At 67.8% G+C, this 25,728-nt stretch overlaps 1 protein-coding gene across 7 annotated transcripts; it reads right to left on the minus strand.

Annotated features, from left to right (window-relative positions):
• On the minus strand, nucleotides 1–24,923 carry ARHGEF2 (Rho/Rac guanine nucleotide exchange factor 2). 7 transcript variants are annotated; one of them, XM_082780865.1, is made up of 27 exons: nucleotides 24,831–24,923; nucleotides 22,019–22,352; nucleotides 21,648–21,813; nucleotides 21,129–21,234; nucleotides 21,001–21,040; nucleotides 20,169–20,283; nucleotides 8,878–9,028; nucleotides 8,117–8,184; nucleotides 7,963–8,026; nucleotides 7,543–7,672; nucleotides 7,344–7,453; nucleotides 7,113–7,259; nucleotides 6,345–6,595; nucleotides 6,123–6,248; nucleotides 5,728–5,845; nucleotides 5,362–5,619; nucleotides 4,730–4,806; nucleotides 4,450–4,619; nucleotides 4,146–4,213; nucleotides 3,497–3,688; nucleotides 3,271–3,366; nucleotides 3,091–3,158; nucleotides 2,953–2,994; nucleotides 2,793–2,843; nucleotides 2,209–2,661; nucleotides 1,018–1,165; nucleotides 1–771 (listed from the first exon to the last, which is right to left on the minus strand). In XM_082780865.1, exons 2-27 carry the CDS (start codon nucleotides 22,324–22,326, stop codon nucleotides 686–688), a joined length of 3,609 nt encoding a protein of 1,202 aa, XP_082636991.1. In that variant the 5' UTR covers nucleotides 22,327–22,352; nucleotides 24,831–24,923; the 3' UTR covers nucleotides 1–685. The 7 variants fall into 7 exon arrangements, with proteins under 7 accessions (XP_082636991.1, XP_082636992.1, XP_082636997.1 ...); XM_082780867.1 differs by having other exon boundaries at nucleotides 2–771; nucleotides 1,018–1,207; nucleotides 24,831–24,921; XM_082780866.1 differs by lacking the exon at nucleotides 1,018–1,165 and having other exon boundaries at nucleotides 24,831–24,922.
• Between the last annotated feature and the right edge of the window lie 805 nt (nucleotides 24,924–25,728).

A 25,728-nucleotide genomic window follows, 5' to 3' on the forward strand; every position in this document is an offset into this window, starting at 1 on the left:
ACGGGTTTTTTATTTTATTCTTTTTTTTTAATTATTTTCCTTTTTTTCTATTTTTTTTTCCTTTTTTTTTCGTTTTTCAGTTACACCGAGGGAGGAGGACCGACGGCGGCCGCTTCTGGCGTTGGGTGCGGGGCTCCCCCCCCCCCCCAAACACCGACCCCAAACCTGGAGTTTTGGGGCAGGGGGGGGGCTCAGGCTCGCCCCCCCACCCCCCCGGGGACGTCACCGCCGTCCCAGCACCACTCACAGTGGGGATGGATCCTGCCCTGCACTGGGATGTACTGGGACGTACTGGGACCCCCCCCCACTCCCCGACACGGGGTCAATTTGGGAATTGCCGGCCCTGCTTGGGGGGGGGGGCACTGGGGGGCCAGTTTGCAGCCCCCAGCCCCATCCCTGCCCCCCCCCCCGAGCTGCCTCCTCCCACCCCAATAAGACAAAATAAATAAATTAATCACAGAGGGGGGGGGGGAGAAATATCAGCCCCAAACCACTGCCCCCCCCCCACTAGCTTGTAGGATGGAGAGGGGGGGGGCGACCCCAAACCCCGTTGACCCATAAGGCTCCTGTAGGATGAGCAGCTCCCCAAAGGGGGGGGGGGGGGGGCTGCTCCAGGAAGGATTTTTTTTTTTTTTTTTTTTGGGGGGGGGGCAGGGGGTGCTGGGGGGGGGCATGGGGCCGGTCCCTAACTGTCCGAGGAGCCCCCGTCGCCCTCCTTCAGCTCCTGGCTGCTCTCCACCTCCTCGGGAATGTCTTGCATCCTCAGGAAATCTGGGGGGGGGCAGGGGGGGCACACCGTCAGCACCCCCCCACCACCAGCACCCCCCCACCATCAGCACCCCCCAACCCCGCTCAGGATGGAGACCCCGGAGCCGAACGCCCACCCCGTGGGTCACCCACAACCCCCCCCCAAATTGAATTTCGCCCCCTCCCCACAGCTTTTTTTTTTTTTTTTTTTTTTTTCTTTTTTTTTTTCTTTTTTTGGGGTGGGGGGGGTCAGGATTTAGGGGGACCCACCTCGGGGGCTGGCGGGGGGGGAGCGGCGGCTGCCCAAACCCTCGTCCTCCAGCAGCGCCTCCAGCGCGTCCTCGCCCTCCCGCAGCCGGGGGGGCTCTCCCCGATAATCCAGCTCGTCCCGGGGGCACGTGGCGAAAGCGTGGTGGTGCTGGAAGGAGAGGCCGGGGGGGCTGCTGCCGTGGCTCAGGTGCTGCAGGGGATGTGTTTGTGGAGGGGGGGGGGGGGACACAGGGAGAGGGGGGTGTCAGCCGCAAGCCCCCGGACCCTCCCGGTGAGGTGAGGCTGGGCGCATGGGTGGCATGCGTGAGAAGCGACCCCCCCTCCCCAAAATGAATGGAGAAATGGATATAAAATAAAATAAAATATAAAGTAAAATAAATGAAATGAAATAAAATAAAATAAAATAAAATAATGAAATGAAATAAAATAAATAAATAAAATAAAACATAAAATGAAATAAAATAAAATAAAATAAAATAAAAATAAAATAATAAAAAAGTCCCTTCCCTTACCTCCAGGGGGGTGCGGCTCAGACGGAGTGCACTGCCGGCACACCTGTGCCATGTGTGAGCGCCACCCCCCAAATAAATAAATAAATAAAATAATAAATAAATAAATAAATAAAATAAAAAATTTAAAATAAAAATTAATTAAATAAATAAATATTAAGTCCCTTCCCTTACCTGCAGGGGGGGTGAAGCTGAGGTACAGCGCATCACCGGCACTCATGCCATGCGTGAGCGCCACCCCCCAAATAAATGAATAAGTAAGTAAATAAATAAAATAATAAGTAAATAAAAAATAAAATAATAAGTAAAATAATAAAATAATAAATAAATAAAATAATAAAATCCCATCCTGTACTAGCTGGGGAGGTGAAGCCGAGCTAGTGTGTCGCCGGCACACCTGTGCCATGCGTGAGCGCCACCCCCTAAATAAATGAATGAGTAAGTAAATAAATAAAATAATAAATAAAATAATAAATAAAATAATAAATAAATAAAATAATAAATAAAATAATAAATAAATAAAATAATAAACTCCCATCCTGTACCAGTGGAGGGGGTGAAGCCGAGCTAGTGTGTCGCCGGCACACCCGTGCCATGCGCAAGCGCCACCACCCCCCCAATAAATAAAATTAAATAAATATTAAAAAAAAAAAACAAAAAAAAAACAACAATAAAAACCTACCTGCGGGGGGGTGAAGCTGAGATACAGCGCGTCTCCCGCCGGCAAGCTCCTGCGCCGGGGGTCCGTTCCGCGGCGCCCCCGCGTGCCGCCGCCGCCCCCCTCCTGGCGCAGCACCGCCGCCAGCTGCCGCTGCGCCTCGTCCCGCTCGCGCTCCAGCCGCGCCCGCTCCTGCTCGCTGCCCCGCAGCCGCCCCTCCAGCCCCGCCGCCTCCTGCGCCCGCTCGTGGCACAGCTGCCGGCAGCGGGCCAGCTCCTCCTGCAGCAGGGCGTGCTGCCGTTGCAGCAGAGCCAGCTCCGAGCTGGGTCTCTCGCCCGGCCGCCCCGCTTCGCTCGGTGCCGCCGCCGGTGCCACCGGTGCCACCGGTGCCGGTGCCACCACCGGTGCCTTCTCGCGCCGCTCGGCGCCCTCCTGCAGCCGCAGCTCCAGCAGCGTGTCCTGCTGGGTCACCACCGCCTGCGGGGAGAGTTGGTTGGTTGTTTTTTTTTTATTTTGGGGGGGGGTGGAGGGGGTCAGGCGGATGGTCCCCCCCGTGCCACCCCCGTGCGCCCTTGTTCCCCGTGCGCCCCCGTGCCCCGTGCGCCCACCTGGAGGCCGTGCAGCAGGGTGTAGAGGTTCATGAGCCGCTGGTTCACCTCCTGCGGGCAGAGGGAGCGCTCAGCCAACGTGGGAGGGGAGGGTTTTGGGGGGGGGGAAACTGAGGCACGCTCGCATCGTGGGGTCTCCCCCCCCACCTCCCCGTCTTACCTCCTGGGGTGCCCGCTGCAGGAGCTGGTTGCCGTTCCCGTCCTGCGGGGAGGAGCAGAGTGGTCACCACGGGGTGGTCCCGGCATGGGGAGACCCCCCCCTCCCTTCCCAAAATGTGCCCCCCCCCCCAGCACTCACCCGCTGCCCTGCGTCCGAGTCCGCCCTGCAGAACTCCGGGGCGCCGTTGAAGCTGCCGGTGTCACCGTCTGCGGGGACGGAGAGGGGTGAGGATGGACAGGGTGGGTGGGGGGGTCCCGGGGCTGGATCAGCCCCCCCACCAAACACCCCCCCCCAAATCCCAGGCTGCCCCCCGCTTACTGCTGGCACCGGGGCTGGGGCAGCTCTCGGCCTCGGCGAGGTGGTTCTGGTCCCGCTCGCGCCCGACACCCGCCAACATCTCCTTCAGGCTCTCCACTGCGGGGACACGCGCCTTGAGCACCCTCGGGGCCCCCTCCCCGTGCCTCAGTTTCCCCAGGCACCGAGGCTGCGAGCTCCCGGGGTGGGCTGCGGGGTTGGGGTGTCCCCCCCCACCCCCAAAAAGCACCTTCGCGGATGGCGTCCTGCAGCAGGCGCTCCCCCCGCGAGCCCTCGCCGGAGTCGGAGCGGAAAAGGGTGCGCGGGGCCAGGGTGGGCGAGGGCTCCTCGCAGCCCCCCGTCAGCGCCAGCATGTCGGCGAACAGCCCGACCTTCTCCTCCAGCAGCGCCGCGATCTTACGGTCGTGCTGCAGGATGCGGTCTGCGGGGTAAAGGGGAGGGGGTGAGGGGGGGGCACGGGGATGGGGATGGGGAGATGGGGACACCAGGATGGTGACACGGGGATGGGGAGATGGGGACGTGGGGATATGGGGATGGGGAGATGGGGACCTCAGGACATGGGGACATGAGGATGGGGACACAGGGATATGGGGACATACGGATGGGGATATAGGGATGTGGGGATGGGGATATGGGGACACCAGGACATGGGGACACAAATTAGGGGATATGGGGACATGGGGACACAGGGAAGGGGACATGGGGATGTGGGGCATGGGGACACGAGGATGGGAACACGGGGATGGGGATATGGCAATGGGGGGACACGGGGATGGGGACACGAAGATATGGGGTTGGGGATACAGGGACGTGGGGACACAGGGGTGGGGATCTGGGGACGTGGGGACATGGGGACATGCCACCCCCACCGCCCCCACCTTTCAGCTTGCGCAGGGACGCCTCGATCTCGGTCTCAATCAGCGGGAAGTCCTGGCGGCTGGGGCAGCTGCAAGGGTGATGGGGGGGGGTCAGAGGGTCAGAGCACCCCCCCCATAACCCACCACACTCCCCCATAACCCACCACACCCCCCCCAACCCACCCCCAGGATCCTCCTCCTGCCGCAGCCCCCAGCACAATCACCCCATCCCGTCCCCGCCGCGCACCCCACGGCCGTGGAGACCCCCGCGGGGACCCCCCCCACCCCCTGGAAGTGTCGGGGCCGGGGGGGGGGGGTCACTCACAGGCTGACGGCCTGCTGGATGAGCTTCATCCAGTTGTTGCGGTCGTCGCGGGAGGCGGCGTGCACCTCGTACATCTCGGGCGGCGCGGCGCTGATCAGGAACATGCCCTTCTCCTGGTTGGCGATGTCGCGCACGATCAGGTTTTGCAGCGAGATGACGGCCGGCTTGTCCTGGGGGGGGGGGAATAAGGGGGGTGTCACCATCCCGTGGGGGTGCCAGCGGTGCTGCTGCAGGCAGGGAGAGGGGTTTAGGGGGTGTAAAGGGGGCTGCCAAGGCTCACCAGCATGGGGAAGGTGTACTTCTGGTCCTTCTCTTGCAGGAAGATGAGGACGTCGGTCATCAGCAGCACCAGGATGTCTGCGAGGAGGGAGCAGGGAGGGTGAGGGGTGCCCCCCAACCCCCCCCGGGCACTGTTACAGCCAGGGTTGGCTTCCAGCATCCTGGCACCCTGCTCCCCAGGACCCCCGCTCCCACGACCCCCTGATCCCCATCCCCTGGTACCCCATTCCCTGATCCCCAGCACCCCCATCCCCTGCTCCCCAGCACCCCCATCCCTCGGCACCCTGCTCCCCCAACCAACACCCCCACCCCCTGGTACCCCATCCCCTGGCCCCCCATGTCCCCCAACAGCTCCATCCCCTTGTACCCTGCCCCCATCCCATCCTATCCCATCCCATCCCATCCCATCCCATCCCATATCCCCATCCCCATCCCATCCCATCCCATCCCATCCCACCCCATATCCCCATCCCCATCCCACCCTGCTCCCGCACCCCCCCACTCCCCAACCCCACACCTCCCCAACCACCCCCACCCCCTCCACATCCCCCCCACGTCCCCAGCACGCCCCCCACACCCCCCCCAGCCCCCCCACACTCCCCCCAGCCCCCCCACTCTCCCCCCCCAGCCCACCTTTGAAGCGCCCGGCCGCCGTTTTCCAGAGCATGCACCCGCTGTGCACCAGCTTGCGCCGCAGGAGCTCGTCCCTGCCGAAGAGGCCGGCGCGGCTCTCCCACTGCAGCGGCGCCTTGGCGCGCCCGTCCACGCGCCGGTAAACGTCCCAGAGCCGGGCGTTCATCTCACAGGCGTGCACCTCCTCGTTGACCCCCGAAATCAGCTCCTTCACCAGCGTCAGCGCCCGCGACAGGTCCGCCGAGTCGCCCTCGTTGTCTGGGGGTGCGCGCGGGAAGGGGGCGAGGGGGGAAGGTTGGAGACCCCTCTCCCCGTTGCGGGAATGAGGAGATCCCCGCCGTGCCCCCCACCCCCCTCCCCGGTTACCTTTGGAGTTTTTTAGGATGCGCTCGATGAGCACCGGGTACTTGGTGATCCGCTGCGTCACCAGCAGGATGCACTCGGGCACGCCGTGGCGCCGGAGCAGCGGGGACCGTGCCATCCTCTGGGGGGGGAGGGGGAGAAAGGCAAAGGGGGGGGCACGCCGTGAGCTGCATGCAGCCCCCCCAAGGGCTCACCGCCACGGTGCAGGCACCGGAGAGGGAGGGAAACTGAGGCACGGAGGTGGTGGGGGGATGCTGACCGGCTCCCCTCCCCGTCCCCATCACCTCTCCGTGGGCACGGAGCCCAGAACTAGCAGGGGGGGTCCCCAAAACCCTGCCCCTAGCGCCCCGGGGGGGGGATCCCTGTGCCAAGGCAGCCGCGTGGGGACGCGCCCTCACCCGGACGAAGTGCTGGAAGCGCTTGTCGCGGGCGAGCAGGTCCTTGTACTCCTTCACCGCCTTGGTGTGCCTGCTGCAGAACTCCGAGTAGGCTTTCTTCAGCTGCTCCGCGCTGCTGCCCGAGAACTGGGGAGGGGGGCGCACGGGGAGGGAACCTCAGCGGGCTGAGCCCCCCCCCCATGGCACTGGCAACACCACCCGGCACCCTCCACGTCGCCCGACCTGGCCCACGAGGATGTCCCCCAGGCGGTTGATGACGAAGTTCTTGTTGCTGTCCTGGGCCAGCGAGTCGCGGCGGCGCTCCAGGAGCTGGGCCAGGAAGCGCTCGTGGATCTGGCTGAGCTCGTCCACGCAGGGGAAGATTTTCTGCACCGTGCCCGGGTCCAGCTGCAGCTCCTCCAGCATGGCCCTGCGGAACACGCTGCCCATGATCTTCAGCGTGCGCACGTGGTGGATCTCCGTCTGGATCAGCTCTGCCGGGGGGCGGCGGGGGGAGAGGTGAGAAGAGGGCAGAGCCGCGGCGTCCCGGTGCCCCCCCCGGTGCCCCCCGCTCTGACCCCATCTCCGCAGCCTTGTCCCTGCGTCCCCAGCCTGTCCCCGTGTCCCCAGCCTTGTCCCTGCGCCCCCATCTCCGCGCCCCCCTTCCCACGCCTCTGCCACCCACCTGGGTCCCCTGCCGTGCCCCCGCCGCCCCCAATTTCTGCACCAAACCCTCCTGGCCCTTTCCCTGGCCCTGTCCCCTCATCCCTGCACCTCTGCCCTGTCCCTGTCCCTCACCCAGCCCTTGTGTCCCCCCCCCAGCTCTGTGTCCCCATCCCCACATCCCCAACCCGTCCCCGTGTCCCCATCCCCGTGCCACCCCACAGCCCGCGCCCCCCGCTCTATCCCCACCTCTCCCACTTCTACCCACCCCCGGGGGTCCCGGACTCCGGAACCCCCTTCCCCACCCCCAAAAGCCCCGTTTTGTCCCCGTGCCCTGTCCCCTCTCACCGTAGATGACGTCCTGGCGCTTCATCACATCCATCTTGTGCTGCTGCAGGAAGCTGTTGTCCACGGCCAGGCTCCACGAGTCCGCCTCGAAATCCTTCTCGTCCGTCTCAAAATCGCTCAGCAGCTGGTTGAGGATCACGTCGGGGCCTGCCAGGACCGGGGGGGGCATTATTTGGGTGTCACCGGGGGGGTCCCGTGTCCTTTTTTTTCCCCTCTTGGGGGGGTCCCCACCTTCGTCGATGAGCGACTCGACGGAGAGCGTGCGGTTGCGCATGTTGAGGGAGTCGGTGGACTGGGACAGGATGCGCCGAATCCCCAGGGGAGACTCATCGTTCAGCGTCCTGGGGGGGTGACGGGACACAGCAGGGAGGTGACACCCCCGGGGATGCCCCCTTGACCCCCCCAGGCCCCCCCTTTTCGCCCTGCTTACCCCGCGATGTTGGTGGTGGAGACGCTTTTGGAGAGGGAGAGCGAGGGGCGGCCGCGGCGGGGGCCCAGCAGCGTCTGGCGGAAGCTCTCCGAGGGGTAGATGGCAGAATTGGGGCGCTCCCGGATGGCGGCTTGGGGGGGGGACACAGGGTTTCAGCACCACCCCCCACCCCCAAGCTGCCCCCACACACACCATCCCACACGCAGCACCCCCGCCACCCCGGGGACACCCCCGTATCGGGTCCCCCCGCGTGTCCCCACGCCTCCATTGCACCCTTGGGGGGGGGTGTCCCCAGGGCTGGGAGCGGGATCCTCATCGGGGGTGGCCCGGAGCTGGCGGGGAGGGGCTGTCCCCGCGTGTCCCCCCCCCCCCCACTAAACTCCCCCGCCCCCAGGACACGTCACGTCCCCCCCCACTCACTCTTGTTGCGCAGCGAGACCGACTGCAGCGCCGAGCTGTTCTTCAGCAGCGCCGCTTTCTGTTGCTGCAGGGGGGGGGCAGCAGAGGCGTCAGTGGTGTCCCCCATCCGTGTGTCCCCCCCCCCCAAGTGGGTGCCCCCCCGGCGGGTGCTCACCTTCTGCTTGACCTTGGTGCAGTTGGGCAGCGTGTCCTTGCAGCGGTTGTGGATGGTGACGTTGCAAGCTGCGGGACGGGGCGAGATGGAGGGAAAAGATTTGGGGGGGGGGGGGGGCACCCTCCTTGCTCCCCTGATCCCCCCCCCTCTCCCCCCCAAGGCTATGGGGACCCCTCCCCGGTCTTGAGAGCGATGGGCGCAGCTGCAGCGGGGGCCCGGGGATCCTCTCGGCCCCCCGCCAGCTGCTGCTGGGCAGAGGTGGCCGCAGCGAGGAACCGCAGCTGCTGGCAGCAGCTGAGCCCCCGCAGCACCCCCGAGCCACAGCCTGCAGCACCCAGCAGGGTGAGGCACCCCGGGGTGCCGAGGAGTCCCCCCGCACCCCCCCGGAAAGGAAAGGGAACGGTTTGGGTATGCCCAGGAGCGGGATTTTCTTGCCAGGGCTGGCACCCGTTGCCTCTCCGCACCCCGTGTCCGCACCCCGGGGCACCGTGGGGCTGCGAGTGGGGTCTGCGGGGGCTCTGCCTGCCCCGGGGAGGACCCCCCCACGCCCCCACACCACGATGGAGCAGCCCCAAAATAGCCACCGAGCCGGCAGCCCGCCCCGTCCTGCGGCACAGAGTGGGCGGCAGCGACCGCGGGGCGCGCAGCCCAACCCGCAGCTCCCAGTACGAGCCCCGACAGCCGGACTGGGGGCAACTGGGCGAGTCCCACACCCACACCCGAACCCCGCAACCCCAAGCGGGCACACCCGGGGCACTCACTGGGGCAGATGAGAGCCTCCTTGGCCGTGATGCTCTTGTTGCAGGCGAAGCACATGGTCATCCCCGAGACGGTGATGGTGGTGAAGAGGTGGCCGTTGGTGTAGCGCGCGTCCTTCTCCTTGCCCTCCTTCATCTTCTCCTTCTCCTTGCTCTGCCCGGGGAGACGCGGCGGGCGCGTGACGGCGGGGCTGCGGCACGGCGGGCGCCCGGCACCCCCCGGCGCAGCAGCAGCAGCAGCAGCCCCCCGCTCCCTGGGGCCGCTTCTGCTGGCGGTGGCCGGGGTTGGGGACACGCGCGGGACCCCGTTTTCCCCCGTCGCCCCCCGTCCCGGGGGGTCCCCCATCGCCGGGCGCTGCCGCAGCCCCGGCGGGGAGCAGGCGGGTGCCGAAAAGCCACCCCGCTCGCTCGGCTCTCCCGTGCTTCCCATCATCCGATAACCATGACAACCGGGAGGCTGCGGGAGAAATCCCCCCCCCCCCGCCCCAGCACACGTCGTCCCGTTCCCCCCCACCCCCCCCCGGCACCGCAGTTGCCAGCCCCAATGGGGATGAGCGGCGGGGGCCGCAGCGGGCGGGGGGCTGCTCCCCTTGCGCCCACGGGGTCGTGGAGCATCGCCGGGAGCCATGGTGGCAATGGGCAGCCCTGCACGTCCTCACCCGTTAGCCAAAGTGTGTGTTTTTCACCATTTAGCCCCAAAATAGGGTTTCGGGGGCCACTTGTGCCCCTCCTGCTCTGAGGGGTGGGGGTCCTGCCCGGGGGACCCCCGGTGCCACCGTGGCCGCCCGCGGCTTGCTGCGGTTTTGGCCTCTCGAAAAAGGGAAGGGAGCTGCGGCTTCCTGAGCAGCTGCTGCAGGCTGTCCCGGCCCCAAAAGTGTGGGGGGCCGCAGGGTGCCCCCCATAACACCCCCACCTCGATACCCACCCCCCCCCCAGTTAGAAGGCGCTGCCCCCCAGCAGCCCGGCCGTGCCGGCACAGAGCCGGCTTTGTGCGCGCCCAGCCCCGGCCGTGCCTGGCACCGGGGTGCCCGCGAAGCGCGCCCTGGCCGAGCTGACCCCCCAAAATCTGTGGGGGGGGGGGGGGCAGCAGATTTGTGATGCCGAGCTGGCACCGAGGGGGTGATGGGGGGGTGAGAAGCAAGGGTTCTGCACCCCGCTGACACCCCCTCCCCGCATCCAGCGCAGCCGTCCCGATGGAGAGGTGCCGGCGGCGGTCGCGGTGCGCACACAGGAGGCTCCCTAGGACTTGGGGGGGGGTCCAAGAGGCAAAGACCCCCCCCCCCCAGGACAAGGGAGGCTGAGCAAGACGGGAGGGAGGTGAGGAGGACCAGAGACACAGGCAGAACATCCCCATCCCCTCCCCGGGGACCGTTAGAGGATGCTGGGGGGGGTCCCGTGTGGCACGGGGTGGGGGGGCCGTGGTTAGTCCGGAGGCAGCGAGGGAGCCCGGGGAGGGTGGGGGGGGGCTTCGGCGCTCACCCGCTCCCCGCGGAGGGGTCTCTCCGGGTCCCTTTCCTCCGGGAAGGGGGCGCAGGAGCAGCAGCACATCCCGGCCCCGCAGCCCCCGTGGCCACAACATCTGCCCCACGCTCTGTGCCGCGATTGTTCCCGTTGTGTTGTTTTATTTTTTGTTGTTTGTTTGGCTTTTCACTTTTTTTTTTATCCTTTTTTTTTTTTTCTTTCTTCCTCCTTCTTTAAAGCGAAGGCTGCTCGGCGCAGAGCCGGGGGGGGGGGAGGAAAAGGCCCCGCAGTTCCTGCGTCCCGGCCCCAAGCGCAGGAAACAAAACAGCCGGGAGACAAAGGAGGGAGGCGATTCCTCTTCCTGCCGCCGCCGGCCCCGTGCCCTTACCCCAGCGTGACGCCGGGGGCTGCCCCCCAGCACCGGCCCCGGCTGCGCCCCCGGCCCCACAGCCGGATCCCGGGACCCCCGTGGGCAGCAGGGTCGTGGTGTGACCGCACAGGGTCCACGTGGCCGGGGCCAAGCCCTAAAACCATCCTCAAACCGTCGTTCCCGGATGCCCTGGTGATATTTTGGGGGTGGATCGCTGGTTTTTTGTTGTTTTTGTTTTTTTTTTTTTTTGTTGTTTTTCTTTATGGCAACGGCGCTGGGGTAAAAAAGGGGAGGTTTGGGGGGCAGCGGCCCCAAACCTGCAGCGGGGCAGGGGGTGCGCCTGGTGCTGGCGGCCCCGTGCGGGATGAACGGAGCCTTTGTGCAGGGCACTGCAGGGGAACACAGAGGGTCCCTGTCCCTGTCCCCGTCCCTGTCACCGTCCCGGGGGGGGGGCTGGCACGGTGGGGACAGGGACAGCAAGAGGCATCCGGCCGGGGGCTCCTTTTGGGGTGCTCATTTTGGGGCTGGGGGGCTGCCCAAACGGGATGCCCCGCTGTAGGAGCAGGGTCCCCACCCAGGGGATGTCGGAGGGGGCCGGATGTGAGCTATAAATAACCGGGGAGGGGACGGGGATGGGGACAAGAAGCCACCACCCGCCACCGCCCCCGGGCTGAGCATCACGGGCGCATCCCCCAGCCCAATTTCGGATGCCCCCAAACGCCCCCAGCTCCCTTCTGCCTGCCCCCAAACCCAGTGGGCAGCCGAAATCCCGGACACCGAGGGTGCATTCGGGACGGGCACAGCACCAAAACCCCAGCGGGACGGGACGGGGCGGGGGGGGGGGGGGGTGACAACCCCCCAAAACGGGCAGGGAGGAGCCGGGCGTTGGAACAAAGGGGACGCGCTCGGACGCCTCCGGGCCTGAATTTCGGAGGGTCCCCGGCCACCAAAAACCCCACAGAGCTGGCGGGTGGGAAGTCGCTGTGCCAGGAGGAGAGCTTTGGGGTTTTTTTTTTTTAGGGCAGTGCCGGCGGTGCAACGCCCACGGGGGGGTGTTATTTATGCTGGCACGGAGCGGGGCTCGGCCCAAGATAGCTCCAAGATAGCTCGCTGCTCTTCCTGCGCGCCCGCGGCTGCCTCCGTAGCTTGGTAACTCCAACCAGACCGGGGGAGGCTTCAGCGCGCTGACAACCCCAGCTGCCTCCGCCCCTGCCTTTTTGCCCCAAATAAGCCAAAAAAAAAATATATAAAAAAAAAATTCCCCCCCCATATCCAGCCATGCGGAGCAGCCCCCGGCCACGTTTCGCGGCTCGGCGCAGCTTCTCCTCCTCCTCCTCCTCCTCCTCCTCTTCCTCCTCCTCATCATCATCACCAGGGGATGGGTGCCGAGAGCCACGCGGGGCCCCCACCCTGAGGACGCACGTTTGGGGAGCACCGACCTGCCCTAAAATGAAGGGGGACGAGGGAGGGGGGGTCCCCAGCTGCAGCCCCCCCTCCCCAAACCATCCCACGGAGAAGTCCCCGAAAGTCGCCTTCCCGGGGCAGGACGGGACAAAACAGAAGGAGGGGGCTCCGGCTGCCAGGACGGCTCCGACCCCCCCAAATGTGGCTGGGGTCCACATCGGCTACGTCCTGGGGGGGGCTGGGGGAGCCGTGCCCCCCCCCATGCTCCAAACAAAGCCGGTTTCTTCCCGGCTCCGCAACAAAAGATGCCTCCGAGCCACACGGGGCCCAAACGGCTCCGACACCCCCGGCTCCACAGAGGGAGGGGTCCCAAGCCCCCCCCCCCAAACCCAGCCATGCGCACAAAAGCCCCGTTATAGCCCCAAATTTGCCCCCCCCAGAGCGCAGCCGTCTCAGGTTTCCTGGCTGGGGGCGAAGCCGCGGGGTTTTATTTTGGGGAGGGGGCTTGGACCTGGTGCCGGACCCCCCCCCCGCTCCATTTTGGGGACTCAGGGCACAGCAGCATGGCGGGGGGGGGGGCTGCCCGGCTGGGAGTCACCCCAAAAGTAGGGGTCCTGCCGCCTGGGGGGGGGGGGGCTGGGGTCCCCTCCGGGCTGCGCACCCCAGCCAAATCGGAGGGGGGGCCCATGGGTGGGTGCTGCCCCCCCCCAAAGCCCCCCAAACCCTCGGGAGGGCCCCCCCCCGTTGCTGGGGGGGTGACAGCTGCCGGCAGCAGCCCGCGAGCAGCGCCCAGCCGGGGCCGGTGGCTCCTCTCCAAGCGCCTGGGATCCGTCACGGGGGGGGTGTGTGTGTGTGTATATGGGGGGGGGGGCTTTAGGGAAAGGGGGGGGGTCACCGGAGGCCCTGGGTGGGGCGAGGCGGGCTTTGAAGAAACTGCTTTCAAACAGAAACCGTCCCGTCCCCCCCCCGCGGCTGCGTGCGCAGGAACCCAACAACCACTTCCCCCCGGCACCGGACCCTGGAGAACGGCTTTTTTTTTTTTGGGGGGGTGGGGGATGAAACCCCCGGGGATGAGCCCCCCAGGGATGAGCCCTCCTGGAGCTGAGCCCCCCCCTCCTTTCATTGCCGGGACCCCCCCGGGGGTGAACAAAAAGACCCGGCCAAACTCACCCGGTGCCCTCCCCGTCCCCGCCACGCGCCCTGGGGACCTCCCCAAAAAAACGCTCCCCCCCCCCCCCCCAATATTTGCATGGGGGTAAACTGAGGCACGGGAGGTGGGGGGGGAGAGCGGAGCCTCTCACGCTCGCTTGGCCCCCCCCCAGCCACACAAAGCCCTGCCAAGCCCAGGCACCAGCTGCCCCCCTCCGGCCCCCCCCCAGCCACCGTTTCGCCACGCCAGCGATTGCCAAATGCGCTCCGGAGCCCTGCTGTCCCTGTGTCCCCCCCCCAGCGGCCGGGGAAGCGTTCCCTGGCGGGGGGGGCCGGCGCCTCGTGCCTCAGTTTCCCCCCCCCCCCCCCCCCGGGAACCTTTCTCTCTCCCCCCGCGCCCCCCCCCCCCCCCCGCCGGGCTTTGTCTCCGCCGCGGCGCGGACAATGCGGCCGGGGACCGGAGCTTTCCACGCTGCCAAAACGGCGCCCCCGAGGTTTTGGGGGTCGGGGGGGGGACACATTAGAGCTGCCCCCCCCCAGTGTCGGTGTAGTTGGGGGGGGGGTCTCATTGTTCGCCCTGCCCACGCCGCGCACCGGGGCAGGATTTGGGTGCTCCGCGCGCATCCCAGCCCCACGCGGGACACGGGGACACAAAGCCCTCCCCCTCTTTAAAAATCCCCCCCCCCCCAAAACCACCACCACCAAGGGAACCGCACCCCGGAGCCCCCCCCCCAGCCCCCGACTCACCCGGGCAGGCTCCTGGGCTCCCCCCTCGCAAAGCAGCGGCGCTCGAAACTTCCCCCCCCCCCCCCCCTCACCACGCGCGCAGCTGGGCGGGGAAGGGCAGAGCCAACCTCCGCGAGCCCCCAAAGAGGGAGGGGGCGGGCGAGGGGGGGGGGGGGGGACACGACACCGACCACGAGCTGAGAACCCAAATCCCACCCCGCCCCTTTCCCCAAACCCCTTCCGGACCCCCCCATCCCTAAAAAAAACCCCAAACCTTGGCCGCGCTCTACCTTGCTCCGCTCGCTCCTCGCCCGGGCCAGCGCCTCGATGCGGGACATGGCCGGGACCCTCCCGGTTCCCCCCCCCCCGGACCCCCCCCCGGCGGCCTCCGGCCTCCACCGGGCTCCTCCCTCCCGGGGGGCGGCCCCGCCGCGGGGAGGGCCCCTCCGGTGCCTCCGGTGCCGGCCTCGTGCAGCCCCCGGGGTCTTTGTTAAGAGCCGGGGGTCCCCCCAGGGCGCACGCACGGGGATAAGGGGTGGTGGCGGTGCCAAGCGGAGTCACTCCGGAGTCACTCCGGAGCGGTGCCCCGGGGTTTGGCCGGGCTCGGCTCTCGTGCCTCAGTTTCCCCTGCCCAGCTCTGGCTCTCCGAGCGGGCCCTTGGGCAGTCCCACAGCTCCGGGGGCTGTGGTCGGCGTCCCGCACCCTCGCTGGGTGACACCGGAGCCTCCGGCCCAGCCTCGGAGCCCAAAGTGGACAGAAAAAGCCCACGGGGGCACCGAGCACACCGTTTTGGGGTGGTTTTACGGGGATCCAGGTGTCGGACCCAATGGTCCTTGTGGGTCTGTTCCAACTCGGGTACTCAGCAACGAAGCCCCCGGTGCCCCCGGTTCCAGCCAGGCTCGCTGCGCTCTCCCCGAGGGAGAAATGCCCCAAAAGCCAGGGGCGCAGCTCCCACCCCTTCACTCCTGGGGCACACATCTCATCCCCCCCCTAGTTTTTGGCAGGATCTGGGTCCCACCAAGCACCGCTGGCACACAGGGCGGTGATGCGCAGCGGTGCCAAGAGCTCAGGAAGTCCGGCTGGGGATGCATTTTGGGGAAATTCTGCTTTTTCCCCTTAAAACACCGACTTCAGAAAGGGCCCCAGCGAGAGAAGCTGACCCAACGCAGCTCTGGGGTGCTGCCGAGCCTGGAGGCAGGGGGGGCACGGGGCTCATTTGGGGCTTTTCTGGAGCCCCCCGACCCCAGCTCGCTGCCAGGACCTCGCCACCCTCCAGGGACACTTTATCCCCGTGGAAATCGTCCCCCCCCTCGGAGGGGCGACGCAGGCGCAGAGCTCCCGGTGGCCCCGGCCTGGTTGATCATTAACTCAGGCCGGGATCTGTGCAGCTCCCCGGGGATTTGTGCAGCTCCCCCCCAGGATTTGCACAGCTCTGCCCCAGAGATAACGCGGGCCGCGTTTCCCGGGGCGAAGGAGGCACGGGGATGGGAGGCACCGGGATGGGAGGCACCGGGATGGGGGGCACGGGGATGGCTCCGAGGCGCAGACAGCCCTGGGGGCTGGTGCCACGCTCCCCATGGGGCCAGAAAAAGCCCGGCTGTGCCAGGCACCGTGGCCCCAAGGGATTAAATTGGGCGAGCGGCGGCACTTTCCACCGGGCACTGCTCGCTCCGGCCAGCCACTTCGTGCACTTTCGGGTTAACTTCGTGAAATTTTGGGTTCACTTCATGCCCCTCCGCTTTCCGAAATCCTCCCGGAGGATTTTGGGGCGCTCAGCCCCCTGCTGTCCCCACGCAGCCCTGGGGGCTCACCGTGGAGACAAGCGGCCCCTCGCCGGCGCGTCCCAGCCCGCGGCACTCGACGCTCACCAAGAGGAGCGGAGGCCGTGCCTCGAGCCGCAAGGCAGCGCCAGCAGCTTTGGGCTTAATCAGTAACCAAAAAAATAAATAATAATAAAAAAAAAAAACACAAAACACGGGCGCTGGAGCCAGCCGGGGGGGTGCTGCCACCCCCACCGCATCCCATCGGAGCCCCGGGTGGGCGTCGGGGGCGAACGTTTGTGCTGGAGCCGCCGCGCGCTGCCCTCGCTCAGCTCCGGGGGAAAATGTTGGCAGCGAGGGAGCAAAGCAAAGCTTTGCTTTCCCCCACGGCGAGGCCATGTAAACAGGGGTTTCCTCCGCGGCACCAACAGAGGGGGATTGTTTCCCGAGGCCGAGGGGCCGCCTGGCCCCGTGCAACGGCCCCGCAGTGGGGGAAAATTCCCTCGGGGCCGCTCCTGCTCCCCAATTCGGGTCCTGGGTCCTGGGGTGATGCCCCTGGGGAGGTGGAAACGGAGCCCAAACTTCAGCGCTCCCGGCCGGCAAGCGACAGCCTCTCTCTTAATTAACCTCTCTGGTAATTAACCGCTCCGTCCTTCAGCGCTTTGGCGAGGCAGCTGCAGACGTTGCCCCCCCTCGGGTGGGCTCGCTCCCGGCGGCCTCCTGCTGCCGAGGCCGGGCTTGGATGAAATCTCCCGGCCAGGGAGCAGCACGAAACCCGTGCCAGGCGGCGGCGACGCCACCCGAGCCTCGTGCCACCAGAAAGCACCCGGGTTTGGGGAGGCCGTGGGCCTCCCTTAACCCCCAGCCCGGTTCCGAATTTCTCATTTCCTCCTCCTGTGGCCTGAGCCTCCTTCTGCTTCCCCCCCCCCCCTGCACCGGGGGCAGTGTCGGGGCGGCGTTCGGCGTTCGTGGTGGCGTTTGCTGGCGAATTCCCCCAAATCTCAGCCCGCTTTCGCCCCGTTCTGGCAGCACGGAGCCGGCCTCCAGCCGGACCCCGCCTCAGCCCCGCGCCTCCCCTCCGGAGCCCCAAAAACCGACGGAAGGAAACGGTGAAGGGGCGGCCGGCTACCCAGGGGAGCACCGGGTTTCCCCCCGCCGCCCCAACGGGGCAGGATGTGGCCGGTGGGGAGGCTCCAGTGGTGCATGGAGAGGGCTCAGCGCCCCCAAACCGCCCCCCTCCGCCCCGTCCCGGTGCGCTCGGGTCGGATCCGGGTGCTGGAAAGCCCCGCGGCGCCGCGAGCATCACGTGGGGGGAGAGGGCCCCGCGTGGCGAGGGGGAAGCGGCGGCCGAGCGGGACGGAGCCGTAAAGAAGCCGGGAAGGGGGGGAGATGGGGTGGCAGAGCGGGGACCCCCCCTCGGAACCAAGGGGTCCCCGGTGAGGCCGCCACCATCCCCTCGCCAAAACCACAGCCGGGCATCGCCGCAGCGGGGACGAAGCCCCCACGGCATCGCGGGCGCGTGGGACTGCGCCAGATGGGGGCCACCCCTTGCCGTGCCCCCCAATAATCACCGTGCCCCCCAACCATCACCATGCACCCCGACCATCACCGTGCCCCCCAAACCATCACCGTGCCCCCCAAACCATCACCACGCCCCCCAAACCACCACCACCGGCCGGATCGTGCCCCATGGTGTCGGGGGCTTTCCAAGCGGGGTCCCCGCAGCCTCTCCAAGCCCCCCGCCCGGCCGTGCCCCCCCCTCGCCGTGCCTCACCCTCGCGGCGGGACGGCCGTACATGGCTGCAGCTCCGCGGGAAGAGGCAGAGCCAGGCCCGCGGGCAGCGGCGAGCCCGGCCCCGGCGCCTGATTATTTTTCCTTCCTGAAATAGCTCAGCGCCGTCCCTCCCCTCCGCCGCCTCGCCGCTCTCGACGGCCGCGGCCCGACCCGCGCCCGGCTTCGCCAAACCCCTCGCGGCCCCCTCCTAGACGACCCCCGGCTGCCTCACGGGGACCCCTCGGGGTCCCCTCTTTCGGATTTCCCCCCTAACGGTGCCACCGACCTCCTGCGCTCAGCCCCCTCCTCCTGTCCCCGCGGTGTCCCAAGGGACCCCCGTGTCCCCCTGCGGCCGCGGCTCCGTCACCGCCACCTGATTTTGTCCCCCCCCTCGGCCACCGGCACCCCCCAGGGGGACACCCTGCAGCGCCCTGTGCCACCAACCCCAGCCCTGGAGGGGGGGGCTGGGACAAAGCCCCCTGTGTGTCCCTTTGTCCCCGCGGGGGCACGCAGGAGGCGGAGGGGCTCTGCCCGCTCCCAAATGCAACCCTGATACCCACGATGTCCCCGCTGTCCCCCCCGGGGGTGGCTCTGCCTCACACCCCCGCTGCATCCCCATCACCCCGGGTCACTCAAGGGGCTGGTGGGGACGTGTCTCCCCCCCAGGCATGGACATGTCACCATGTCACCCCCCCAAATAAAAGGGACGTGCCCCCAGAGGCATCGGGACCGGTGCCAAAGCGCCACCAAACCCCTTCCCTTTGCCGAGCCTCCCCTTCCCCTTCTGGGAAAGCCAGGACTTCCCATCCACCTGCTGGGAAAGTCCCCGAGGAGCAGGCTTGGGGGGGGGTCAGGGGGGGGTGGAAAGACACCGGCAGCCCTTTTTTTGGGGGGGGGATGCGGGGGGGTGGGAGCTCGGCCCCGCTCCTGGTGCAGCGCCTGATGCAATCCCTGCGCGAAGGGCTCCGGCCCCGTCCCCTCCCCGCTTTCACAACAAAACTCTTGCCAGGCCGGCACGAACGGCCACGGCCTCTTTTCTGCCCTCCCTGCCAAAAAAAAAAAAATAAAAAAAAAAATAAAAAAAAATTTACAAAAACCACCACCAACAAAAAAAATCCCAAACGCCCGTTTCAAGCCGTTCGTTCGCAGCGTCGCGGCCAGCGGCCGAGCGGGGTGGAACGGGGATGGCTGCGGGGTTTGGGGGGCACGGGGAGCCGAGGAGGGGGGGGATTTGGGGGGCTGCCAGCACGGGGATGGCCAGACCCTCTGTGATGTTCACAGCTGGCTGCTAATCCTCTGTCTGGGGAAGGCTGGGGGGGCCGGCAGGATTAATGGGCTCACGTCACGGCAAAGCCCCGCGCCGCTGGGGACCGGGTGGGGTTCGGCCCCAGAAGGGTTGGGGAGGAGAGCAAAAAGCTGTCACCTCCCCCAAGCTGCTGGGTGCGGCTCCGTGCCTCAGTTTCCCCCGAGCTCCCATCCCCGGGGGCTGGGGACGCCTCTCCCAAAAAGCAGCTCCAGCAAAAGGGGCGCGGGGAGGCTCCTGCGTGCCCCCCCCCCGGGGCGCCTCGACCACGGGGCTAGGATCCCGTCGCTGCTGCTACGGGTGGGAAGGGGGAAACTGAGGCACGGGAGGGAGGTCCCACAGGGGCCCTGCACCCTCCTGGTTTAATGTTGACGGACATTTACTGGAAAGCAGCTGGGAGAAAAGCGGCCCAGATGAATGAGCGGCTGCAGGAAACCGCTCGGATGCGGCGGAGGAGCCCGGGGGAGGGCGCGCGGGCGGAGAGCTCAGCGCGCAAACAAGCGCCCGCCGCCAGGAAAAGCCTCATTTCCTCGGCCGCTGCGTGGGCCCGGCCCCACCGCCCGCAGCGTGGCCCCGTCCCCACCCCACAGCACCCGGGGTGCCCGCAGAGCCACGGCCACGGGTCACCGAAGTGTCCCCGGCACAGCGGGACGAGGCGCAGCCGATGCCACCGGCACCCCCGGGTTGCTGCGAGGGGCGAGCGGCTTCGCACAGTGTCCCCCCCCCCCCCAGCACCCACGGGCACACCCACAGCCCTCCATGTCCCCGTCACCATCACGCCCGTCAGAATTGTGATGGTGCCAGCTGGTCCCTGGGGACATCGGGGGTGGCCGGGATGGGGGCGGTGGCGCAGGCACCGAAACCGCATCCCCGGTGCCCGGTACCTGCCCCGTTGGCACAGCTCCACGAGCGCAGCCCCGCTCCTGTTTCACCTCCCGCTGGGTTTTGGGGAAGGGGAAGTGTCTCAGATGCCCACCAAGAGCTTGAGGGGGGTTCTGGGGGGGCAGAGCGAGCACCCCAGGACTCGCCCAGGCACCGCGCTGGGCGTACACGGAGCTTTTCCCCTCTCCGGACCCCAAAGACCCAGAAAGCAGCCGAGGATGACATCGAGCAGAAAGGGGAAACTGAGGCACAGCATCCCCAAAGGGCAGCCACCAGCGTCGTGGCTGCAGAGCCAGGAGCAAGCCCCCATCCCACCCCAACCCCCACGCAGCATTTTGGGGACCACCCCACACCCCACCACCGCCCCGCGGCCTCGAGCGCCCGGCTCGAGGGGTCCCGGCCACGGATGCTCCCCCCCCTCCCCACCCCAACCCTTCCTCTCCCCTTCATCCCCTTCCCCCTTACCTTCGTCTTCCCCGTCATCCTCCTGATGAAGCTGAGGGTTCGGCCCAGGGGGCTCCCTTCCCGGCTCCCCGGTTCGCCCGAGGCCGCCAGCTGCCCGCAGCTCCCGGCACCGAAGCTGCAGGAGGAGCGGGATCAGGCGCACAAATCCCCCTCTGTCCCCGGGGCGTCCGCGGGCCAGGAAATAGGGAGGAGCGAGCCGAGGCGCCGCGGCCCCCCGGCTTCTCCGGGGTGGCTGCTCCGTCGCAGCTGGACCCGGCACAGAGCCCTTCTGTTCGCTCCCCGCCGAGCCGGCCCCGCACGGGGGGCACGCGGGGACCCCCGGGGTGATGGCACGGGACGGTGCCTGCGTCCCCTCCTCGGCCACCCCATGGCATCGCCTGCCCCACGAGGTCCAAGACGGGGCAGCCCCACGGTTATGGGTGCGTCCCCGTGGTTGTGGGGTGACCCCTCCGAAAAAAAGCAGGGGGAGGCTCAGCATCCCCCCTGCTCCCCAGCTGACCTCTCCCCATCCCTGTCCCCGTGTGGCTCCCCGCCAGCCCCGTGCGCTGCCCTAATGAGGACGGGAATGGGCTGTGACAGGCGCTGGGGCCGCGGGGCCCCACGGGCACAAAGCGCCTCGAGGCCGGGTGGGGACAGCGCCGGGGGGGGGGGGGGGCACCGTCCCCTCCGTCCCAGGGGGGAGGATTCTGCTCCTGGTGCCCCCCATCACGTGTGCCAGGACCCCACCGGCAGGGTGCAGGATCGGTACCACTTTGGGGGCACCCCAAAAAGGGGCCGGGTGCTGGGGACACCGCCCGCACCCCCCGCACCTCCCGTGCGCCCCCACACTCACCCGTTGGCCAGGCTCTGCTGGGAGGCGAAGGGGGAAATCTCTGCAAGAGACGGGGCCCGAATTAAAGGAGGGGCCGGGGTCCCGTCGCCCCAACGCCCCCACCCGTCCCCATGGGCGCTGGCACTCACCCACCGCGGGGGGGAAGCTGTCGATGACGCTGAGGGACGCGGATTTGGCGAGGGCGCAGCCGCCGCCGCTCCTGGCCCCGTAGACCTGCAGCCTCCGCGCGTCCTCCTGCCAGCAGGCACGGGGTTGGCATCACCGGGACCACCGGGACCACTGGGATCACTGGGATCACTGGGATCACTGGGATCACCGTCCCCAGTCCCTGGGTGCAGGGCGCTGGTTGCCCTTTGTGGGGCCAGCGGGGTCCCCGCGCACCGGGCAGTCCCTGGGCTCACGGTTTAATTTCTCCCTCCCCAAAATGAAGCTCCCCCCCCCCCCAAAAAATAACGCAGCCCAGCCCTGGGGTGATGGAGAAGGCACCCGGGGCAGGGGCTCTGCTGGGCCGTCTCCGTCCACCGAGGTTCTTGGGGTCCCCTGGCCTCGGCCCTGTGCTGCCACCATGGGGTGGCAGGAGGAGGAAGAAGAGGAGGAGGAAGAGGAGGAGGAAGAGGAGGAGGAGGAGGAAGAGCAGCATCTCCTACCTGCGCCCGCTGCAGATCGGCCTCGTCCTCCTCGTCCAGGGACAGCAGGGACTCGGTGCTGTGGATGAGGGGGGCTCTCCGGGGGTCCCAGCGGCGCCTCCCCAGCCCCTCCAGCTGCTCCGTGCTGGAGTCGATGTCGTCGGGGCTCAGCCCCTTGAGGCTCACGCTGTGGCGGGGAGGGGGGCACCCTGAGCTGCGGCACCCCGGGGTGGGGGGGCACCGGAGCAGGGCAGCCGTGGCATCGGTGCCCCGAGCCCCGTATCCGTGGGGCGAGCCTTGGGGTGCGCCGGGGGTGCTGCACGAAGGATCCTGAGCACCAGCGAGGGGGGCGCGGGGGCTGGTTTGGGGTCACGGGGTGGGGGCGCCGCTACCTGAGCTGGTCGTAGCCGGGGACCCCCCGCAGCTCCTTGCCCGGCTCCCAGCTGTGCCGTCGGAAGGGGTCCCGGCTGCGCATCGAGGTCCGCAGGGCACAGGCTCGCCGCAGCGGCACCCCCCGGAACCGGTCTTCATCCTCTTCATCTTCCTCCTCCTCCTCCTCTTCCTCCTCGCCCCAGCTGGTCTCGGATTTGGGGCTGGGCAAAGTGACGGGCTCCAGGGCCGACATGCAGCGGCGTTTCTGGCCTGGGACCCCGCAGAGGGCTCCCTCGCAGGGGCCCAGGAAGATTTCGGGGCCGTCCATGCCCCGCTCAGGGTCGGGGCCGGGCGCTGCAGGATGGAGGAGCGGAGGTGTCAGGGATGGATGCGGACAGCCCGGCCCCGTTGGGGGGCACGGGGCGAGCTTGGGGTGGTCCCAACTGAGCTCTGCAGACCCCATCAGGCCCCTCCGACCCCACAAGCTCCAAGCAGACCGTGAAGCCGATGGTGGCCATAAAGAGGAGCCGCCCGTCCCAACCCCAAGCACCGTGCGGGGCCCCCGACCCCACAGAGCGATGGGGAGGGCTCCCGGCCCCCTCCAGCCCCCCTCGACCCCCCCAGCCCTGCACGAACACAGCCTGGGGGCTGCGCGGGTGCCCCTGGACGGCCCCCGGCTGTGTTTGCCCTGGCTCGCAGGAGCCGCCAGAACCACCCTCGCCTCGCCGCCGGTTACTCATTAAGCGCCCAGGAATTTGGCTGGGACGAGAGCAGCTCCTCTCCACCACGGCTCAGCTCGGGGAGGGGGGCCGACCCGTTGTCCCCCCCCCCCCCAACACCAGCAGCCACCGCAGGATGCACCCCGTGCACCCTAAGGTGCTTTGCTGCGCCTCAGAACCCCCCCCCCCCCAAATTTCACCCCTACGGGGCTCAGCGCATCCCCTGGGAGCTGTTTCCCTGTGGGGAGGGTGCTCGGGGGCTTTGCAGGTGTTTGGGGACGGGGATTTGCCACCAGCACCCGGTCCCTGCGTTTGTTGGGGCCGGTCCCAGGGCAGCAGCAGGATGGGACCCGCGGTGCCGTTAGGGTCATGGAGCCATCGGCACCCCCCGGGCTCCAAACCCTGCCAGCACCCCAAACCCAGAGCTCCAACCTGTGCCACCCACCCCCTGCCCAGGTCCCCAAAACCCCAACAGCAACGGGCACAGAGGCTCTGGGGGGGTCCCGGGCTGCACGGCCGCCCCCATCCCCGACTCACCCCGCTGCGCCCCGGCCCCGCAGGCAGCTCTGCCCAAGCCAGGCAGGGAAATGGGATGAGCTCAGGCGCTTTCCTGTTTTTCCATTCCCTGCCCCGTCAGCAGATAACAAAACTTCCCTCCGTTGCCTGCCCGTCACCTGCCCCGTGGGCTGCCCAGGACGGGACCTGACCGAGCGAGGGGCTTTGAGAAATGCAGAAGGATCAAGGAATAAGCCAAGAACTGCTCCTGCCCGGCTCTGCTCCCGGCGCAGCCTCGTGGCGAGAACAGGCAGAGCTGGAGCACCCCCGAGCTGTGCCCTCAGCTGGCAATTAACACGGCAATTAGCAGAGGCTGAGCCTGGGATGGGGCGAGCGTCCCCAGCACCCGTGGCGAGGGCACGTCCCGAAAGGGACCTGGTGAGGCTGGCGCTGCTGCCACTGCTGCCACCCCTGAGCAGGGCTCGACCCAGAGGCCACCAGGTGATTTATGGCCTGGAGGGTTTTGTGAAGGTGTCGGTGCCCGGAAAAGCACCCAGAAAGTCCCAAAACTTCTTGCTTTTGGGGTAAAAAGCAGCCGGGGACCTCGCGGCGCGAGCCCAGCCTCCTGCACAGGGGCTGGCAGGAGCCTGGGGGGAACCTCGCGTCCCCCAAAGCGATGGAAAGGGGGGGAAAACCCAACCCTGAGAGCAACCCTCGGGCATCAGCTGCCACCGCTTGCACCGCCGTGAACCCCACCAGCCCCACGTGCACCCCGTCGGCACGGGGACCCCTTGGGCAGCCTCTCACCGGCACGGCACCGGCACTGCTCGGTGTGCCGGCGAGGGGCCAGCTCCTCCAGAGGTCCCCCTCTATCAGGGACGGGGGTTTCGGGGGGCTGCCCCCGCACCCAGCCCCTCGGCTCGGTGCTCCTCCGTGTCCCCTGGGTGCTGGGGACAATGCTTTTTCCCCGGATGCCCCGAGTGCCAGCAGGGCAGGAGGGAATCCTGCGCCACAGCGCACCCAGCCTGCGCCTCCAGGCATCTCCCCCAGCCCTTTGCACCCAGCCGGGGCCAGGTCGCAGTCACGGCTCGCGGGGGAGGAAGCAAGAAGCAAACTCGCTCCCAACGCCTGCTCCAGCCCCAAATCCTCGCCGTGAGGACGCCGAGGGGCTCGTCCTTGGCTTGGGAGCATGCAGCAGGTGAAGGAGCCGCGTGCCAGCACGTTTTGCTCTCCGGGAGGAGCTGCGTTCCCCGGCACCGGTGACCACCGACCACCAGCGCCTTGTCCCGGGGCACCCAAGGGACCCTCGTGCTGGCTGCAGGATGGGGAAACTGAGGACGGGCAGCAGGCTCCAAGGTCCCGACACCGAGCTTGGCATCGAACCCTCCTGGCACCACGGGGGGGGCTCTGGAAGTGGGGATCTGGGGGTCCCGTCCCCGTGCTCCCATGGGTGCAGCCGCGGCACGGGGAGAAGAGGAGGGGAAGGCACCAGCACGGGGCTGGGAGGACAAAGGGGACAGGTGCCACAGGGCCTAGGAGCGGGGTGGGGGTGACCCCCGTGTCACCCCCAGCTCTGGTTTTCCCCCCTGGAGCACCCCCCGGGATGCTGGGGACGTACCTGTCGGCGGTGCCGTGGGGTGGCCCCATGGGACCCGGTGGTGGCGGTGGGCGATGCCGGGCGGGTACCAGCCCTGCTCCCAGCTCCCCACCCGGAGCTCCCCTCCCCTGTCCCTGCCTCTTTCGCACACTGAATAAACCAGGAACCACTTGGCAAATCAGCTCCTCGGGCCTGTTAACCCTTTGCCCTGCACCGCTGCCGATACTGCGCCGCCCGGCACCGGAGCACCCCAATTCCCAAGGGTCACCCCCCCCCGAGTTCGGCTTCGCCTCCCGTTCCTCCCCTCTCTCCACCACCCGCCCTGGCTCGGTGAGGGTCTGCGGGTGCCCTCGGCACGGAGCTGCCCTCCGGCTCTGTCATTTTTCGGGGGTCAGGAGCAGCCTGGGGGGGCCCTCCGGGGGTCCGGGCTGCTCCTTTGGGGCTCCCAGGGTCCTTCCCGCAGGAGCTGGGGGCGCACGGGGCTGGGAGTTACCGCGGAGAGGTTTCACCACGGGCAGGAGCGGGGCAACCCCGAGGCAGAGCGGCGAGGATTGACGCCCCCTGCCTCAGTTTCCCCATCCTCCAAAGCCTTTTTCCCCCCTCCTGGGCACCGGGGACCACCCTGGGCACCGCGTGGCTCTCCGGCCCTACCCACGGTGCTGCCAGCTCCGGGCTGAGCTCAAGGCTCTGGGGTGCAGAGCGGGGCACCCATGGGTGCAAGAAGCAGGCGGGGGCGGCTCGTTTGTGGGGTGACTCAGGCCTGAGCCGCCGCGGCGCTGCCCACGCCACCCTCTGCTCCCCACCACCCCCGTCCTCCACCGGCACCACCGGAGCCCAGGCGATGCCCCCTTGGGGCAAACCCTGCCCCGCCGGACCCAGGAGTGCTGGAATTCCCCCCAAAAACGGGGAACAAACTGCT

This window comes from Aythya marila (assembly GCF_965140915.1).
Source record: "Aythya marila genome assembly, chromosome: 29".
NCBI classification, from domain to species: domain Eukaryota; kingdom Metazoa; phylum Chordata; class Aves; order Anseriformes; family Anatidae; genus Aythya; species Aythya marila.

Coding starts and splice junctions, on each gene's coding strand:
- ARHGEF2 (XM_082780867.1), bottom strand. CDS start 22,326: ATGGACGGCCCCGAAATCTTCCTGGGCCCCTGCGAGGGAGCCCTCTGC. Junction 8,185..8,877: donor GGAGGCTCTCATCTGCCCCA/GTGAGTGCCCCG, acceptor CCCGTCCCGCAG/CTTGCAACGTCACCATCCAC. Junction 5,846..6,122: donor GCTTCCAGCACTTCGTCCGG/GTGAGGGCGCGT, acceptor CTCCCCCCCCAG/AGGATGGCACGGTCCCCGCT.